Raw genomic sequence first — 18,711 nt, forward strand, 5'->3', positions numbered from 1 at the left:
TCTCAGATTACCCCATAAATTTGTATTCTGGGGATGCTTATATTGTATTCAACATGAAAGTCCATAATTTCATCAAGTACAAATAACAATGTAAAAAAATTTTGCCATAAATCAGTACTCTGATATTTTATTAGTCTCATTTCTATGCCAGTGCTAGCACGTTCTTCTGGGTACCTTTTTTTTTTCTCTTAACAAAGAAATGTTTTTTATCCCTTCATAAACATTATTACAAGGGCCATAACAAATAGAGAGCAACAAACTTGTAATAAGATGAGAGTGCTGAGTAAGCAGTTCTCCTACTTATTTGCTAGCTCATTGTAAATTACCACATGTCACGAACATTCAGGATCATTTGCTGGAGTGTTGAATCCACAAAGTAGAGTCTACTGCATTAATCTCAACCCTGGTTGTCCATCAGAATGATCTGAAGAGATTTTTAAAGTTATAGATGTCTGAACTTCCCCCTCAGTGTTTCTAATTAGTAGGTCTGTGGTGTTAAGCTATGACCAGAAATGTTCAGGGAGGCCCAATTGTCTAATTGCCATTGTGTTACTTATCTACTTTTCATGACTAAAATGAATGGTCTACATGTATTTGCTGACTCAAATTTTTTATTCATGCTTTTTCTATATGCTGGAAACAGGTCATTAATTCTGAAAACTACTTCCTTTCCCTAGGAACATCTTCTATTCAGAATGTCTGAAGTAGTTTTGTAATAAGAGCTGGAGATAGTTGTAAATTTCTACTATAAGATTGCATTATTTGATGTTACTGTTTCCCTCCTTTGTCACCAATGTGCTACTTCTGGACAATTTACCCTTGAAATTTACAATATAATTCTTCCAAAAATTGTGGAACTTTTTAGTATAAGGACAAAGCAAAACCATGTGTGTTTTGTGTTTCTCTGTATACATGTATGTTTATTTAAATTGTAAGATTTCTGTGGTTTAACAAGTTAATAATTTCTAATGTTCCATCAAAATTTTCTTAGGGATAGACAATGGAAAATAAGGTTTAGCTAATATGTTTCTCTTAAAATAAAAATGTTAATGAAATCTGCCATCACCCACTTCCTAGTAAAAGTTCTCTCCTTTTCATTTGGCGCCCATATGGGTAGGAGATCTAAATTGTAGAATGAGTAAACTGAGATCCACATTAGACATTGTATGTTCATTCTGTCAAGCAGGGACAGTTATATGGTGTCTTCCTAATCTTTTTTGTGGCTCTGATGAAAAACAAAAATGCTTTTGAGTCAGCATTAGTGGGAACAACCCTCTGTAATTCTCATAAAAAATTAATGACCTCATGCTGTCACCACATCTCCTAGCTGTCACTCCACTGTTGAACCTATGTGGTTGCTCAGTTCTGTCATTAGGGAGAACTTTAAAGCTTTCCCCAGCTCAGCAGTAGTTGAGGGCAGGGAGAACAGTGTCATTTGCCTACTTTTTCAGTATGCTCACCTACCCTCGTCTCTTGTTGCATATTCTCTTCTCATTTTTTTTTAAACCATCTATGACTGCTGAGAAAGCTGCCTCGGGGCAAATGATTGCATATGGGTATGGTTTTGATGCATCCCTCTATCGTCCCTCTGTTATCTTATCCCATTTTGCCCTGGATATGACTCACGTGCTAAAATGTTATATTTCTTATATAGAAAATGTCATGAACCAAAATATGTAAAATTTGCTGCAAAAGGATCTCAATAGACTGTCAATATAATAGGTTTTGTATTTTTCTCCGTTTTTCATTTCTTTATGTGTACACACACAGTATCAATTATGTCACGAATAACTGTGAATTAATATAATATCACTGGCTTTTCTGATTATCACCTAAACATGAAAAATTGTATAAGTAAGAAAAATCTTCAGAAAATTTGCTCTTACATAATTAGTGTGTTTTTTGATATCTTTTTAATACAGCTCATTAATACTGGAAGGTGTTGAACCTCAGAGTACATGTGAATTAGAAGTGGATGCTGTAGCTGCTGATATCTTAAATCGGCTGGACATTGAAGGTAATACACAATTATTCTTAATGTAAGTTTTTATTTATAAAAATTAATGACCTAAGTAGAGTGGAGAAAGTAGGGAAGAAAACATTACTAGGGAAGTAAGATGTTATAGGAGGATGCAAGATGTCATGTAGATTGCTTCTCTATCTCTGATGAGATACTCATTTTTTTTTAGTTTCCATTTTCATTCATATGAGTATGTTTTCATAGACATGAACCTAAAGTAAGTGTGACACTAAATAAATTAGCCATTATAAACGAGTTTAATATAGTCTGCCTTTTAATATTTTTATATTCAGGTTTTATGCCAGGGAGGGGACCCTTAGGTCTATTGGCTATCATCAAATGTTTGAATCTTATTCACCTGCTGGGTTTTGGGGAACCAATAGGAAGAAAACTAAAAGAGGAGTAGCATAATAAATGTAGGTTGGGATAGTTTGTCTGTTTTATTACACAAAATAAGTAGTTATTTTTCTTAAAAGTCAGTATTTAAAAAGTTTGGATTTCTTTTTTTAAGCAAGTATTTTTCACTTTGACCTTTGTAGTAGTGAAGTGTTGTTGTGATTACAGCTCAAATTGGTGGAAACCCTGGTCTACAGGCCATCTGGGAAGATGAAAAGCAACGGCGAAGAAACAGAAATGAAACTTCTCAAATTAGCCAACCCGAATCACAAGGTATGAACCTAATAGGACTGGTTTATTTTTTTTAACTAGGTATTTTAATGGAAAAGTTTAAGCCATTAATTTACCTTGACATTCGATTTTACTTTTTGAATTACCTTTAAATTTCCTATATTTTTTCTTATTGTCGTTGCTCTGAACTGTAATTTTTACCTCCCAAGTGTCACTCATTGTCTCTCTCCCGGTAAGAAATAGACGTGTTCATTGTCCTCGGTTTTCACCATACCTTGTCCTCTTGCCCCACCTATTTGCTCCTTTTTCATTCTCTAGTATATTCTAGTCTTCTCTATTTCCAAATGAACTGTAGAATACTCACAGAGATGATGAATCCCAACTTAGAAACACTGTATTTAGTTCATTAAGCTTTGAAAATGTAACCCATGAAATACTGCCCCCAAATTGTTTTCTTGGAGATGTTATATAAACTCTCACTTTGATCATCTTGTACAGCTCTGAAGGGAAATATTCATTTTATTTATTATTAAACCCTGCTACATTCACAAAGAATTTGAGGGGGCTCAAATAAATGCCATGGATACAACAAAATTTTAAAAATAAAGGTAAAAGAATAAAAGACGTAATTCAAAAGGCAAATGTATTTGAAATACAGTAGTAAGCCTGAAGTCCAATTAAAATTTTTTAATAAAATTTGAAGTCAAATTAAAGTTTTTATTATAGTGTTTGGACACTAAAAATGCCTTGAGAAATTTCTAATGCTTTTTATACCTTTTAAAATAGGAATACTGTATTTTATAAAGGGAAAATATTATATTTTATAAAGGGAAAACTGCTAGGTTCAGGGCATATGATACATTTATAGGAAGAGAACAGTGTTTTTCTGCTCTGGATTTAAGTCTAATTATAGAACTTAATCTTGAACTGACTTTATGTGCTTAATTTTATAGCTTTAGTAACAACCATTTCTTTTTTGTTTGATTTTTATAATAGGACTGCTTTTGGGTGGTGTTCTGTGTGTCAAGAAAAGGATAGGAAATTGCTACCATTTTAAAAGCTACTCTAGGAGAAAGGGAAAATGTTTCTTTCATTTGCTATCTACATTTTTTAATGCACTTTTACAATTCAAAGATCGCAGGTTTGTGCCAGCAACAGAAAATGAAAAAAAATTTCAGAAGAGACTTCAGGAAATTCTCAAACAGAATGATTTCTCTGTGTAAGTGGTTATTTATTACAGATCTCAGAACTAATTTTATTGCTTTGTTGTCTAGTTTGTTATAAAGGTTATGTTTTAATTAAGCAGAACATTATCAGGATCTGTGGACTACAGTGACGGATCCCAGGAGTTCTCTGCTGAGCTAACATTGCACCCTGAGGTTCTGTCTCCTGAAATTCTGCAGTGTACGCCAGCTAATATGGTAGAAGTCCATAAAGACACAGAGTTGAGCAAAGGTGAGGTTTCCTTTTCAAGTATACGGAAAATACCCTAACAGACATCCATATATCTAGCACTGAGACATTAGTATGTGGTTAAGTTGGCTAAGTTTTTTTCCCCCCTAAGAAATAAACATCATAAATATGGCAAAAACCTCTCTCCTATTCCTCTAACTTTTCTTCATCTCTAGAGCTAAGCATTGTTCTGAAGTTAGTGCAAACTGTTACCATGTGTGATTTTATATTTTCTTATATATGTATGTCCACAATATATACTATTATTTTAGAGTTTAAATTTTACATAAATGGTGTTCTATTTGGCATACATTAAGCAACTTGCTTTTTTTCATTCAACATGTTTTTAACAACTGAATTAAGATATAATTTACATGAGGGAAAATTCACTCATTTTAAGTATATATGCAGTGATTTATAGTAAATTTACAGAGTTGTGCAAACATCTGCATAATTCAATTTTAGAACATTTCCTTCACCTCCAAAAGGTTCCTTGTGTCCATTTGCAGTCACACCTGTTCCCACCTCCAGCCCCAAATAACCACTAATCTACTTTCTTGTCTCTCAAGATTTGCCTTCTCTGGATATGTCATATAAATGAAATCATACAATATGTGATCTTTTGTGTCTTGCTTCTTTCACTTAGCATAATCTTCTCAGGTTCATCCATATTGTAGTGTCTATCAGTATTTCATTTCTTTTTATTGCCGAATAGTATTGCATTGTATGGATGTACCATATTTTGTTAATTCATTTATCAGTTGATGGATATTTGGGTCGTTTTTTACTTTTTGGCTCTTAAGAATAATGCTGCTTATGAACATTTGTATACAAGTCTTTGTGTGGATACATATTTTCATTTCTCTTGAGTGTATACCAAGGAGTGAAGTTGCTCAGTCATTTGGTAAATTTGTGTTTAATTTTTTAATAAACTGCCAAACTGTTTTCCAAAGTGATTGCACTGTTTAACATTCCCACCAGCAATATGTGAGAGTCCCAGTGACCCCACATCCTTACTAACCTTGTTATTATCTGTCTTCTTTATATATCCGTCCTAGTGTGTGTGAAATGGCATCTCATTATGGTTTTAATTATTTCCCTTATTACTAATGATGTTGAGTATCTTTTATGTCAACATTATGACTTTGAAATCTATCTTGTTCATAATGTTTCTAGGTCATTCATTTTAACTGCTGATTAGTGTTCCTTTGTACGACTAAACAGATTTATCTGTTTCTCTGCAACTATTAGATGGTTTTCACTTTTGCACTGTTATTAACAGTGTTATATCTGTCACCTTGTGGCTCTGTGCAAGAGTTTCTCTACAGAAGACATATGGAAGTGTAATTTGCCAGGTTTTAGGGTATGTGTATTGTACTCTACCTAGATCGCATGACAGGGTTTCTGTAATGCAATTAGCTTATACATGATTGCTAAATGAGAGAATAATGAAAGGTTTATCCAGAAGTCACATTGTTCTTTCCAGAGTTTTTCTAGGCAGGGGCAGCCAGGTTAGCAGGAGTAGAATTACAGTCTTCAGCAGGAAAGGAAAAGCTGTCTTTTCACTGCTGTATTGGCAGTAGGGGCTCTTTTGACTGTGTGAAACAGCAACTAAAAATGAGCACCTACACCAGGGCTTCCTCCCTCCTTAAGATTTGCATCCCAGCATTGCACAATCTCTGACTCGTGGCACGTTGCACATCTCCTGAGCTCACCTTAATGGCAGCCCACTGGCTCAGAGCTCTACTTTCATTTGCTTTGTCTAAGTATCTACCAGCCACATCTCTGATCAAAATGCACCCAACATTTCCATACTATTATTTTCCCTGCATTTTTAGTAGCCTTTATAACTGCCTCCAGCCACACTGAGCTGTCTGCCTGACTGATCAGAGTTACCTCCTGGGGTACCAATTACTGATTTTGTCAATGCTCTAATTACAAAGTTGCATAAGTTTTGCCTTAACCTTTTTGTTCTCCTACAAACCCTTTTATTTTCAGTGCTCAGTTTTTCAGATTTTGAAGTATTTTAATAATAAAAATATCATATTGTATTAGTAATGCCAGTATTAAAGAATTGCCCAGTAAAATAATCTACCTAAGTTTATATTCCCACAATTTATTAGACCTTATATTTCTCTATTTCCCTACATCCTCAACAACATTTGATAGTGCCAGGTGTAAAACTTTTTGCCATTATGATTCAAAACCTGGTTTACAAGTCCTTCCCTACCCTGAGGTAATGAAAGTTTTCATTCTTAAGGCTTATGTGTGCTTACACTTTGGTTTTTCACATTTAGGTCTTCAATTCATCTGAAATTTTACTTGTATATATAGTAAGGATCTAATTGTAATAAATAGCTGCTTGTTCCAACATAGTTGGGTTTTTTCCCATGAATTCTCCCACTTCAGTCATGTTCCCCTGTGTTAATATCATGCTGTTGTAATTACTGTTGCTTTATAAGTAGAAGGGGCAGATCTTCCCTTATTTGGCTTCAAAATTGTCTTGTCTATTTGATCTTTAAAAAAAGTTCCCCCATATTAATTTTAGGATCAGATTGTTTTGTTTCTGGGAAGAACCCTGTTGAGATTTTATTGGGAATTCATTGAATTTATAGACCAATTTAGGAACATTTTTAATCTTTTTTGAAGAAGAAGAAGAAGAAGATTAGCCCTGAGCTAACTGCTGCCAATCCTCCTCTTTTCGCTGAGGAAGACTGGCCTTGAGCTAACATCCATGCCCATCTTCCTCTACTTTATATATGGGTGCCTACCACAGCATGGCGTGCCAAGCGGTGCCATGTCTGCACCGGGGATCCGAAGTGGCAAACCCCGGGCCACCGAAGCAGAACATGGGCACTTAACCACTGCGCCACTGGGCCGGCCCCCCGAACATTTTTAATCTTTATACCAAATAGTTTCATCAGTGAACATGATATATTTCTCATTTTATTTGGTCTTCTTTCATATATTTCAATAAAGTTTTGCAATTTTCTTTGTAAAATTATTTTATATCTTTTGTAATATATACTCCAGGTGCTTTATAATTGTTACAGTTTTAAGTTTTATTTTTAAAAAATTACGTCATCTTATTGCTGATATTTAGGAACTTCACTGACCTTTGTATACCAGTCTTATATCCAGCAATGTTTATGAGTGCCAGTGGTTTCTATGTCTTTTCCGTTGGAGTTTTTGTGTGTAGAGTTGTCTTCTACAAATAACAGCTTTATTGCTTCTCTTCCCATTGTCATATTTTTTTTTCAAATGTTTTAATCACTGCTTAGGGACTCAAAGATAATGTTAAGTAGAAATGATAATAGTCTTTTTCCTGGCTTTAAAAGGAATGCCTCCATATTTCATCAATTATGATATTTACTATAGGATATTGGTAGATAAACTTTAATCAGATTAAGTAATATCTCTTCCATTTCTTGGTTACCAAGAAGTTTGGAGTTTTACTTTTTTAATCATGAATGAATATTAAAGTTTACCCAAATATTCTTTTCTGAATTTATTGACATAATAACAATTTTTCTCTTTTATTCTGTTAATGTAGTAATGTTAAAATAATTTTTATTTTCTAATGTTTAACTGTGCACTCCTGAAATAAACTCTTCTTTGTCACAGTGTGGTGTGTTGTTTCAAGCATTGCTATATCTACTTTGCTAATATTTTATTTATAGAGTTTTAACTTTTTTTTTTTTAAATAATTGAGAAAGATCCATACTTTGCCTCATTAAATGAGTTGTGGGGCTTTCCCTCTTTTTCAACTCTCTTTTCAAGAATTTTTGTTAGGTTGATGTAATCTGTTTCTTGGAGATTTGATAGACCTAGTATGTAAAACCATCCAGACTTAGTGTAGTTTTTTGTGGGTAGGTTTGGTGTTGGGGGCAGGAGGAAAAGGGGATCAATTTTAAACCTCAAATTCAACTTCCACAGTTGTTATAGATCTACTCAAGCTTTCTATTTCTCTTTGAACTGGGTTTTGTATCATATTTTTCCTATGAAATTAGTCATTTTATCTGGTTTTTCCATGTTTTTAGTATAAAGCTATTCATAGTATTAGTTTAACATCTCTCTTTTTCCTTTGGCACTTCCCCTTTTATTTGTAACATTATTTATTTATGCCTTTTTTCTATTTTGTTTTGATCATTCCTGCCAGTCGTCTGTTTTATTATTAGTTTCAGAGAACCACCTTTTGTTTTTACTGATCCTCTCAATTGTCTTTTGTTTTGGGATTAGCTATTTTCATAGTTCTCTGTTTGTTCTCTTGTTTTGATTAAATACTCTTTATTAACCCAGTTAGGTCATAGGATGTTTAAAAATATTTCTTCCTGAAGCTTTTAACTCTCTTTTAAAAACTGTTGAAAACATTAAGTCTGAATACTAGAAACAGAAAAATAGAACTGTTTTCCAGTTAGCTTTCTTACAACTGCCTGCCATTTTTGCTCTAAAGTCTTATTTTCCCTACTACTATTTGCTTTGTATTCTCTATCTCACCCTTTGACTAGATTTTAATAGGAGATTATTTTATTTTTGTTCTTAAAATTATTTAATCTCTCTGTACATTAGACCTTCATAAAAATAACGTCGAAAGATTTAAATATAAATATATTTTTCTTTGGTGAGGAAGATTGGCCCAGAGCTAACATCTGTTGCCAGTCTCCCTCTTTTTGCTTGAAGAAGGTTGTCAGTAAGCTAACGTCTGTGGCAGTCTTCCTCTATTTTGTGTGTGGGACACCACCACAGCTTGGTTTGATGAGTGATATGTAGGTCTACACCTGGGATCTGAACCTGCGAACCCCAGGCCACTAAGCAGAGGGTGCAAACTTAACCACTACACCACCAGGCCAGCCCCGAAAGACATGTGTTTAGATCATGAGTTGAAAGTTTTCTGAGAAATATAAAATTAAAGTAAAATGAATTTATTTGTAATTTTTAAACCATAGAGAATAAAGAATTTTATTATTCAAATAAGACAGTTTGTCTTTTCTTTTCCCTTTGTATATTTTAATGTGCAATGATTTTTATCCGAGTAATATACCTATTTGTACAAACTAGGTCGGATTGAAGAGGCTAAAGAGATTGCAGATTTTTAGTGATTCACAGATTCAGGAGTTTTTTTTTTAATTACTCCATGTGACTGGCTAGATATTCCTGTGGTTTTTATTAAATTTTATTATGTTTGTATTTTACATATATCACCAGCAGTTCAAAATTTTAAATAGGTTTACACTGTAATGCTCCCTATTTACACAAATTCTAAACTATAAATTTTAGAGTTAGGCCATTGCTTTAATGTTTTTGTATTCTTTGTCATCTTAAGGTCACACTAGACACAAAGTGGAAGAAGCTCTTATTAATGAAGAAGCAATTTTGAACCTTATGGAAAATAGTCAGACTTTTCAGCCTTTGGCTCAAAGACTGAGTGAGTCACCAGTTTTCTGTAAGTAACAGTTCTACCATAAATTTTCAGTATTTTAAATCAACAAAAGTACGTATGTGAGGGGTATTTTTTTTCTTTGATTTGAAGAGGTCAGTGTTGCATATTCAATAAATCCTTGCTCTAGTTAGTATAAAAGTGAAACCTCAAATTAAATGAAGTAGCTTTCTTTTTTGTTTTCTCCACAGCTTTTTCTAGAAATTAATTAAAGGAAAATAATTCCGTTTGTTTTTTAACTTCACTTTGGTTGGAAGAACACCATATTGCTTTAGGGGGAACATGTGCTTATTTTGAATTAAAATTCTCTAAAATTAAGTACATAGTAAAATACCATAAATGATTCTTTCTCGGTGAGTGTCAGAAATTTCCCTGGACAATTCTTTCAAGCCATTAATTTTTGGCTACTGTAGAACATGACAGTTATTTCTGAGTGTCCTTGCATCTCCCTAAAGGCATTTTCATTAGCGTCATAAGCCGTTTGCTAGATTTCATTTCAATAATTTAGTCTAAATTACTGATATCTTTTTCACAAATTTTTTAAAAATTTCATTGCAGAAAGTGAAATATTGAACTTCATGCCTCTTGTTTTGCTTGGTATAGTGATTTTATGTTTCTTTCCTTGCTCACTTTCTATTTTTTCATATTGTATCAAATGAGGTATAGCATCAAATGTGATCCTAGTTTCTCTCTGTTAACTACATTTTCATTTGAATGGAATACAAATTGGCTGACTAGGGACATTACCAAAATTATTGTACACAAATTCAAGAACATTTTCGACAGGAGTAAGAAAAATTGTTTTTCAATGAATGGCATATGCAGAAAGAAATGACCCAAAGACCACGTTTAAAAATTAATTTGAAGTTTATAATCTAAAATGTTCTGTTTCTCCATCTGAATGAATGAACAAATAAATAAATTTATATAGACTTAAATTACATTCTAGTTATAAAAAACAAACAGTGAAAACAGAGGAACATAGAGAAAATTAAAGAATTGACAAAGAGAAGGGAGAGAGGCATATCCTTATTTCATTACATTAGGCAAATATCATATATCTTGAGCAGATATAATTCCACCTGGCCTAAGCAGATATAATTCCACCTGGCCTAAGGTTGCAAAAATGCAATCTCAATGTTAGTCAAAGAGCTGAGAGTCAAATATCTATAATTCATTTGCTAATGTTAATCTTTTTAAAGTGTGAAGCGGGAAAAATAAACTGCAATTCTAGGTTTAAGAAATGCATTTTTTCCAAAATGGCTCTTATAAGCAAATATCTTCATTTTTGCTTTATATTTGGCAGCACGATTGAACCAATTTCTCTAATGTCAACAAAGAAAACCTGAAACTTGATATTTTAGTAAATGGTGAATACGTTATCTAATTTTACAGAAAAAAAGTTTGTGTACTAGATTAGAGCAAACCTCCATCTTTCTGGTCTTTTTTTTGTTTTAGTATATGATTCACATACTATAAAATTCACCTTCTAATGTGTACATTTCAGTGATTTTTAGCATATTCATGGAGTTATGCAATCATTACCACTATTTAGTTCCAGGACATTTGTATCACCCCAAAAAGAAACCCCATTACCCATTAGCAATCACTCCCTGTTCTTCCGTCTTCTCAGCCCCTGGCAACTACTAATCTCTTTCTTTTTTGCTGGATTTACCTATTTTTGGCATTTCATATAAATGGAATCATATATCTTTTTGTTTCTGACTTCTTTCACTTAACATGATGTTTTCACAGTTCATCCATGTTGTAGCATGGATCAGTACTTCATTGCTTTTTAATGCTGAATAATATTCCATCGTATGGATATAACTTACGTCGTTTATGTATTCTTCAGTTGATGGAAATCTGGGTTGTTTTCACTTTTTTGGCTATTATGAATAATGCTGTGATTATTCCTGTATAGGTTTTTGTTTGGATATATATTTTCAGTTCTCTTGGGTATGTACCTCGGAGTGGAATTGCTGGGTCATATAGTAACTCTATGTTTAACATTTTGAATAACTGCCAAACTTTTTTCCAAAGTGGCTGCACCATTTTACAATCTGACCAGCAATGTATGAGGGCTCCAGTTTCTTTACATCCTTGTCAACATTTGCTATTATCTGTCTTTGATTTTAGCATCCCTACTGTATGAGATACAATCGTATCTCATTGTGGTCTTCAAGGTTTTTTAAGTAATTTTATTAACCACTTTTAAAGCTCTCTTGTGTTTTTCAGCAACAATTTTCCTTTGACCATCCTTTGAGCTGAGTAAAGCTTATATGAGGGATGAGGTGTTTACATGTATTGTTTTTAAGTCACTTTCTTTTTATTTTTTTTTTTGAGGAAGATTAGCCCTGAGCTAACTGCTGCCAATCCTCCCTCCTCTTTTTGCTGAGGAAGACTGGCCTTGAGCTAACATCCATGCCCATCTTCCTCTACTTTATATATGGGACACCTACCACAGCATGGCTTGCCAAGCAGTGCCATGTCCGCACCCAGGATCCAAACCAGCGAACCCTGGGCCACCGAAGCAGAACGTGCACACTTAACTGTTGCACCACCAGGCCGGCCCCTAAGTCACTTTCTTATCATTTTCATATATTTATTGCATATTTTATATTTATTTTGAACACTTGTGACCATATTTGGTTTAGTTAAGTTTGCAGTTAGAGCTTGAGCAGCTTGTTAAAATGTAAGTTCCTGGGCCCTACCTCAGAAATTGTGTTTCGGGAGATATGGAGTGAGGTCTGGGGATGTTCTTTTTTATAAGGACAGAAAATCATTCTAATGCAGATGTTCCAAGGATCATACTGTGATGGAGGAGCTTTGTCAGCGTCTTTGCACCAGCTGTATTCTTTCAGCATGTGCCAGTATCTATGATTTTGTTGTTATTTTATAATTATCTGAATTGTTGAATTATTTAGAAAACTTAAGTTATTTGTTGGTGATGCTTCACTTGTTTTGTAGTGGACAGTAGTCCTGATGAGGCTCTGGTACGTCTTCTTGCTGGTTTGGAAAATGATGGATATCAGGGAGAAAGAAATAGGATGCCGTCACAATGTCACTCCTTTGGAAACACTAAAAATCTCCAAAATAGTGATGATGAAGAAAATGAACCACAGATTGAAAAAGAAGAAATGGAGCTTAGTCTGGTGATGTCTCAGAGATGGGACAGCAATATTGAAGAACATTGTGCCAAAAAGAGGTAACGTTTGAGTTATTTCAGTTGGTTTAATAACATGCTTTAGTAATTATCACAGTTCTTCTTTAATCAGAAATTATTTCTTACTATTATGCATAACATAAAATGTTATAAATTTACTTTTAAATCCCTTTTAAGTAGTGCTTTGTCTTTCACGTGGTGTAATTTCATATTCCAAGAAAAATAAAATTTTGCTACATTAAAAAAATAAGCTTAACTTTTATTTACTTTTTTCCCAGTTTTATTGAGATATAATTGACTTTTATCACTATATGAGTTTCAGGTGTACAGCATAAAAGTTGACTTACATATATTGTGAAATGATTACCACAGTAAGTTTAGTTAACGTCCATCACCTCATGTAGACACAATAAAAAGAAATGGGGAAAAAATTGGGGGAGAGAAGAAAAAAAATTTTCTCCTTGTAACAAGAACTCTTCTCTTAAGATCTTTCCTATAGGGGCCGGCCCGGTGGCCAACTGGTTAAGTTGGTGCACTCCGCTTCAGCAGCCCAGGGTTTCCCTGGTTCAGATCCTGGGCATGGACCTAGCACCACTCATCAGGCCATGCTGAGGTGGTGTCCCACATAGCACAACCAGAAGGACCTACAGCTAGAATATACAACTATGTACTGGGGGGCTTTGGGGAAAAGAAGAAGGAGGAAAAAAAGAACTTTCCTATATATCATATTAGCAGTGGTAACTGTAGTCATCATATTGTACATTATCTCCCTAGTACTTACTTATCTTATAACTGAAAGTTTGTACCTTTTTACCACCTTCCTCCAATTCCTCCTTCCCCCATAAACCTAATGTTTAGAAATCATCCATTTATCTATGCAGTATTAATATGTGTGAGTAATAAATGGGGCAAAATAGAAGTGCCTCCTTATCCCAGAACTTGGGGAAAAAGAATGCCCTCTGAGTGTTAAACTGTGAAGGGTTGGGGCAACAACTTTAGTCAGCTTTGAAGACAAGGATGGCTTCTAGTCTGATTAGACTGAAAGAATTCAATATTAAAAATAAATAAATAAAAGAGTCCCAGAAGCAGACACTGGTATTCTGGTTCATTTCTCAAGGTAAATGAATAAGATGGCACTGTGGTTTTATATCACTCTCTTGTTACCTTGATTGGTTTGAGTCTGCCCCTCAGCTGTATGCTCTATGTATAGAAGAAATTAGGCCTCTGAGCCCAAAACACTGAGTATGCCTCTCCTTTAAACTTCCGTAGGCAGTACTAAAATTTTTTCTTTTTTTTTAAAGATTTTATTATTTCCTTTTTCTCTCCAAAGCCCCCCGGTACATAGTTGTATATTCTTCGTTGTGGGTTCTTCTAGTTGTGGCATGTGGGACGCTGCCTCAGCGTGGTCTGATGAGCAGTGCCATGTCCGCGCCCAGGATTCGAACCAACGAAACACTGGGCTGCCTGCAGCAGAGCGCGTGGACTTAACCACTCGGCCACGGGGCCAGCCCCGGCAGTACTAAAATTTTTGAAGTTTATGTTTGAAATTTTCACCCCTAAAGCCATTATCGAAAGGTGAAAGAAGTTAATCCATAAATTATATTTATACATATTACATGTTTACATATATATTAAATAGATATGTAATATTTCTCTAGTTTCTCAGCACTACCTAATATAAAAAATAAAATTTCTGATCCCTTCTCCTGTTATGTGTGTATATATCAAAATCTTCTCTTCTATATTTTCACAGAATGCTTCTACAAAGAATTTCATTTTCATTCCATGAGTAGGAAATTCCAGAACTGCAAAATATTATTTCATGCTTTCTTCCTAGTTTCACATACTCACTCCCCTTTGCTGTCACAGTGATAAATCATTCAGAGACTCAGCTCCTTGACCTTTGAAGACCTAATTTTACCTGGTCCAGACAGAATCACTGTTTGATTTCCTGATAGATTTGACCCTCAGCCATGTCATAGAATGCCTTTTGCTGATATTTCCTACTCTATTAAAAAAAGAAGTGAAGTAAAGACATAAAACTTCTTTGTAGCTATTCTATAAATTGTTTTGTCAGGTTTTTTTGTATAAACTTTATAAATCTTTTCATGACATCATATCCTGTTGGGAAATGCCTCAACCACGTCAGCCTCATTTGGAACATAGGCAATCCTTAATGACAGTGCTATAAAATCGTTTTGTTCTTCTTTCTCTGTTCCTTAGTTCTGTAATAACACCACTTTCCTCCCAACTTGTGAAAATTTGCAACTTCAGTGTTATATGTGGCTTGCCCTCCTTTACACCCCTATCTGTTTGTTGTTAAGCGCTGTCAGTCAACTTGTCACCGTAGCCTCTGTTCCATCCTTCTATCGCCCTCCTTCCCAAGGTAGTATCCTAGTTTAGGCCTTCATTACCATTTACCTGGAATACTGTGATTCACATTTTAACTGATCTCCTTGCTTCCCGTCCTACTCTCTATCATAGGGGTGATAATTATGATTGTTAAATAAACACTTTGTGGGCATTTAGAAAGGGAAGCAGAGAATATCAGGACCCTTTGTGAGTTCAAATCAGGCTCTACTATCTTTATATCCTTTTTAAATACTTAGGGGAATGCAATCATTGTATTGAGTCTTAATTTCAGCCAGGCATTTAAGAAAGTTTACATAATATCCTTGTGGATAAGGAGAATACGTTGCAGTAGTGACCAATTAGGTGGGTTCACAAAGAGCTTACTAATTTTGCACTCAAAAACCACTTAAATGGTTGCTATGTGCCAAGTATCATGCTAGATTGGATTGAGATGGTCACAAATATTGGAGATTGGTACCTCATTGGATAGCAATATAGATTCAAAAACATCTTGAAACAAAATAGGTGGCGCCTAATAAAGCGTAGAGTCATATGTTCATGTTCAATCGGTCAGCTTCACAAATATAGACTTGTTAGATCTTCAGTTCATTCTGGACTTAACAACGTCTCTGGAAAAGCCATGGATTTTGCTTTGTTCAGAGCACAATAGGGCCGGCCCGGCGGCTCAGAGGTTAAGTTCACACGTTCCACTTCGGGGGCCTGGGGTTTGCTGGTTCGGATCCCGGGTGGGAACATGGCACTGCTTGGCAAGCCATGCTGTGGTAGGCATCCCACATATAAAGTAGAAGAAGATGGGCACAGAAGTTAGCTCAGGGCCAGTCTTCCTTAGCAAAAAGTGGAGGATTGGCAGCAGATGTTAGGTCAGGGCTAATCTTCCTCAAAAAAAAAAAAAAGAGGCACAATAAGTCTGTAGTGTTGTATGGTTGCCAAAATAGTTTAATTATTGGCTACCAATTGTTTCTGGGGTGAGATTTATTATTCTAACAGGTTTTGGATTTTATTAATAAATAATTATAGTATTTATTTCATATATTTAAGTCTTGCTGTAATAAATTGGATTACTTCTTTTGTATTTTGGCAAAGTTGTTGGTTATTTGATGTTTCTATTTGAATGATCTTGTGGCATTTCACTTTTTCTTATTTCAATTTATTTTCCTTTCTTCATTGTTGTTTCATTGTTTTATTTTGGTATTGTCCCTTTGCTTTTTCCTTCAAGGTATCATTAGCATTTCTTCTACAGTTTCTTAGATTATACCTTGTTTAGCTATTTATACTTTTATATCTCTGTTAAGTGAGTACATATTCAAATGTATAAAATTCTTATAAAGCCACTATCTACTTTTTACCAGTGGTGTCAGCCTGTTTAAAATAATAAGTGTGCACCCAGCCCTGATGGCCTAGTGGTTAAAGTTCGGTGCTCTCACCGCTTCAGTGGCCCAGTTTTGCTTCCAGGTCATAGAGCTACACCACCTGTCTGTTGCCATGCTGTGGCAGCGGCTCACACAGAAGAACTAGAAGGGCTTACAACTAGGATATACAACTATGCACTGGGGCTTTGGGGAGGGGGGAAAAAATGGCATGGTATATCCCATGATTAATTAATGCTTGTGTGTTCATTGACTGGGCCAACTCTTTGAAAACTATGACCAGTTTAACCTTGGGAAAACAAATCTAAACATTTCATAAATGTTTATTAGAAAGAGATTGAATGATAGAAGTATAGTGTCTAGAAAAGGAGTCATTTAGTTCTGTGCTTGTATATTGGATGTTATATTCTGCCCTGAGTACCATATTTTAAAAATACTGAGAAAGTAAAGGAAGAAAGAAGAAGAAAACTAGAAGGATCTGTAATACTATCACTTTTAAACAACAGTAGAAAGAATAGATAACATTTGCTCTGCTTGGAGAGGAATTATGAGATGAATGATAAATGCCTTCAAATATTTTAAAAGTTATCATGTGGAAAATGGCATAGGCCTGCCACATATGACTACACAGGACCAAAGCAGGAATAATGTATAGAAGTTGGAAAGAAAGATTTTTGTGCAATATAGGAAGAAAATTACTAGCAATTAGACCCATTAACAACGGCAAAGATTACTGTGTGAGACAGCAAGCCCCTTATGCAGAGAGTGTAAAAGCAGAGCGCTTGTGTTGAGTCTATTAAAAATAAAGTTTTTGCATTGGGCAGAACGTTGGACTAGATGACCTCTAATAATTCTTTCAGCTTTTAAGAGAGTGATTTTAGGACAAATTGTGATTTGAGAAAGTCTTAATGGAGAAACTGTTCCATGTATAATAAAGTGTATGTTCAAATTTTCGAGGCAAGAGAAAGAAAAAATTAGGTATAGATAGAAAATACGTTTGCCTATCCAGATAGATGGGAAGGTATCAAGCTAGGATCTAATGAAAAATTTAAATTGAGATGAAACTTAAAGAGAGGATCCATCTGGACTTCACAGTCCATCTGAATTCCTCAGTATAACCCTGCTTTATAGCCACTGCTGGGACTGATTCAACACTATTCCTACTTCCCAGCCCCTCTCTGGTCACTGTTATTTCTCTTTCAGCCCTGACCTGAATACCCCCAACCTACCCTTTTGTTTGTTTTTTCCAATTCATAATGTATTGATTGTGTATTTATGGGGGCTTCTTAAAATACACCAGGATATACTACCTTTTTAGAAATTACTAGACTCTCAACCAAGCTGTAATATGTGTATGTGTACTGATAGGATGAAGGGGAGGATATAAAGAAGAACATGATTAGATGTGGTAATCCAGGGTATTGTGGAGCTTTGAAGACAGGAATGATGGTGTCTTCTGGCTCACATAAAAGGGATTATCAAGTCTATTTACGACAGCAGCTTTTTGTAGGACATGATACAAAATGTAGCATGATAAAGCAAAGCCAATCTGCTTTTCTTTTTAAATTTGTAATTCTCAAGGTTTTTTAATTGTTTTATTGTTCCAGCATCGAATTAAGCAAATTGTATACTTTTTTCCTAATAATCGTACTCACTAGTGAATCTTAATATTCTCTAGATCACCGTGCAGAAATACCCATAGAAGTTCAACCGAAGAAGATGATTCATCTTCAGATGAAGAAATGGAATGGAGTAATAACAATTTGCTTCTAGGCAATCTTTCTATACCTCAGTTAGATGGAACTGCAGATGAAAATAGTGGTAAGTAAACTAATATGCTGTGAGCATTTCATTATTGAGGGGCTAAAAATATATTTTAAGACCATAATCACACTTCCTATATAATTGACTAAGTGAGGCCATAACAATATTGTTGTGTTGTGTCCTTCTCCAGGATTTTTTCTTTTGAAAGAATGTAGATCTAAGAGGATAACATTTGTTAATCACTGACTTAAAGCTTCATAAACTTTAATCAGTTTATCATGTTAATATTTAAGAAGCATAAGAAACTGTAAGAAGTATATGTAGCTTATCTGAAGTGATAAAGAAGCATATTATTTTTTGAAAACTTTTTAAGGTGACAGTATTTTTCCCTTACTTCCCCTAGAGGCACTGAATATTAAAATAATCTATTTCTGATCAAAGGAATATGTGTTTAAAATAACGACTAATAATCAAACATAACTAACTCTTGACTATTTAGATTGAG

At 34.5% G+C, this 18,711-nt stretch overlaps 1 protein-coding gene across 2 annotated transcripts in view; it reads left to right on the forward strand.

The window, feature by feature from the left end:
* Positions 1-18,711, forward strand: part of REV3L (REV3 like, DNA directed polymerase zeta catalytic subunit) — a 172,149-nt gene that overhangs the window by 70,911 nt on the left and 82,527 nt on the right. For both annotated transcript variants that reach the window (XM_046674363.1, XM_046674364.1), the window contains exons 6-12: positions 1,923-2,017; positions 2,585-2,689; positions 3,782-3,866; positions 3,954-4,102; positions 9,423-9,542; positions 12,507-12,744; positions 18,121-18,263. In XM_046674363.1, coding sequence (XP_046530319.1) covers positions 1,923-2,017; positions 2,585-2,689; positions 3,782-3,866; positions 3,954-4,102; positions 9,423-9,542; positions 12,507-12,744; positions 18,121-18,263 — 935 coding nt within the window. The remainder of the gene's footprint in view (positions 1-1,922; positions 2,018-2,584; positions 2,690-3,781; positions 3,867-3,953; positions 4,103-9,422; positions 9,543-12,506; positions 12,745-18,120; positions 18,264-18,711) is intronic.

The sequence above is a fragment of the Equus quagga genome, chromosome 11 (assembly GCF_021613505.1).
Source record: "Equus quagga isolate Etosha38 chromosome 11, UCLA_HA_Equagga_1.0, whole genome shotgun sequence".
NCBI lineage: Eukaryota > Metazoa > Chordata > Mammalia > Perissodactyla > Equidae > Equus > Equus quagga.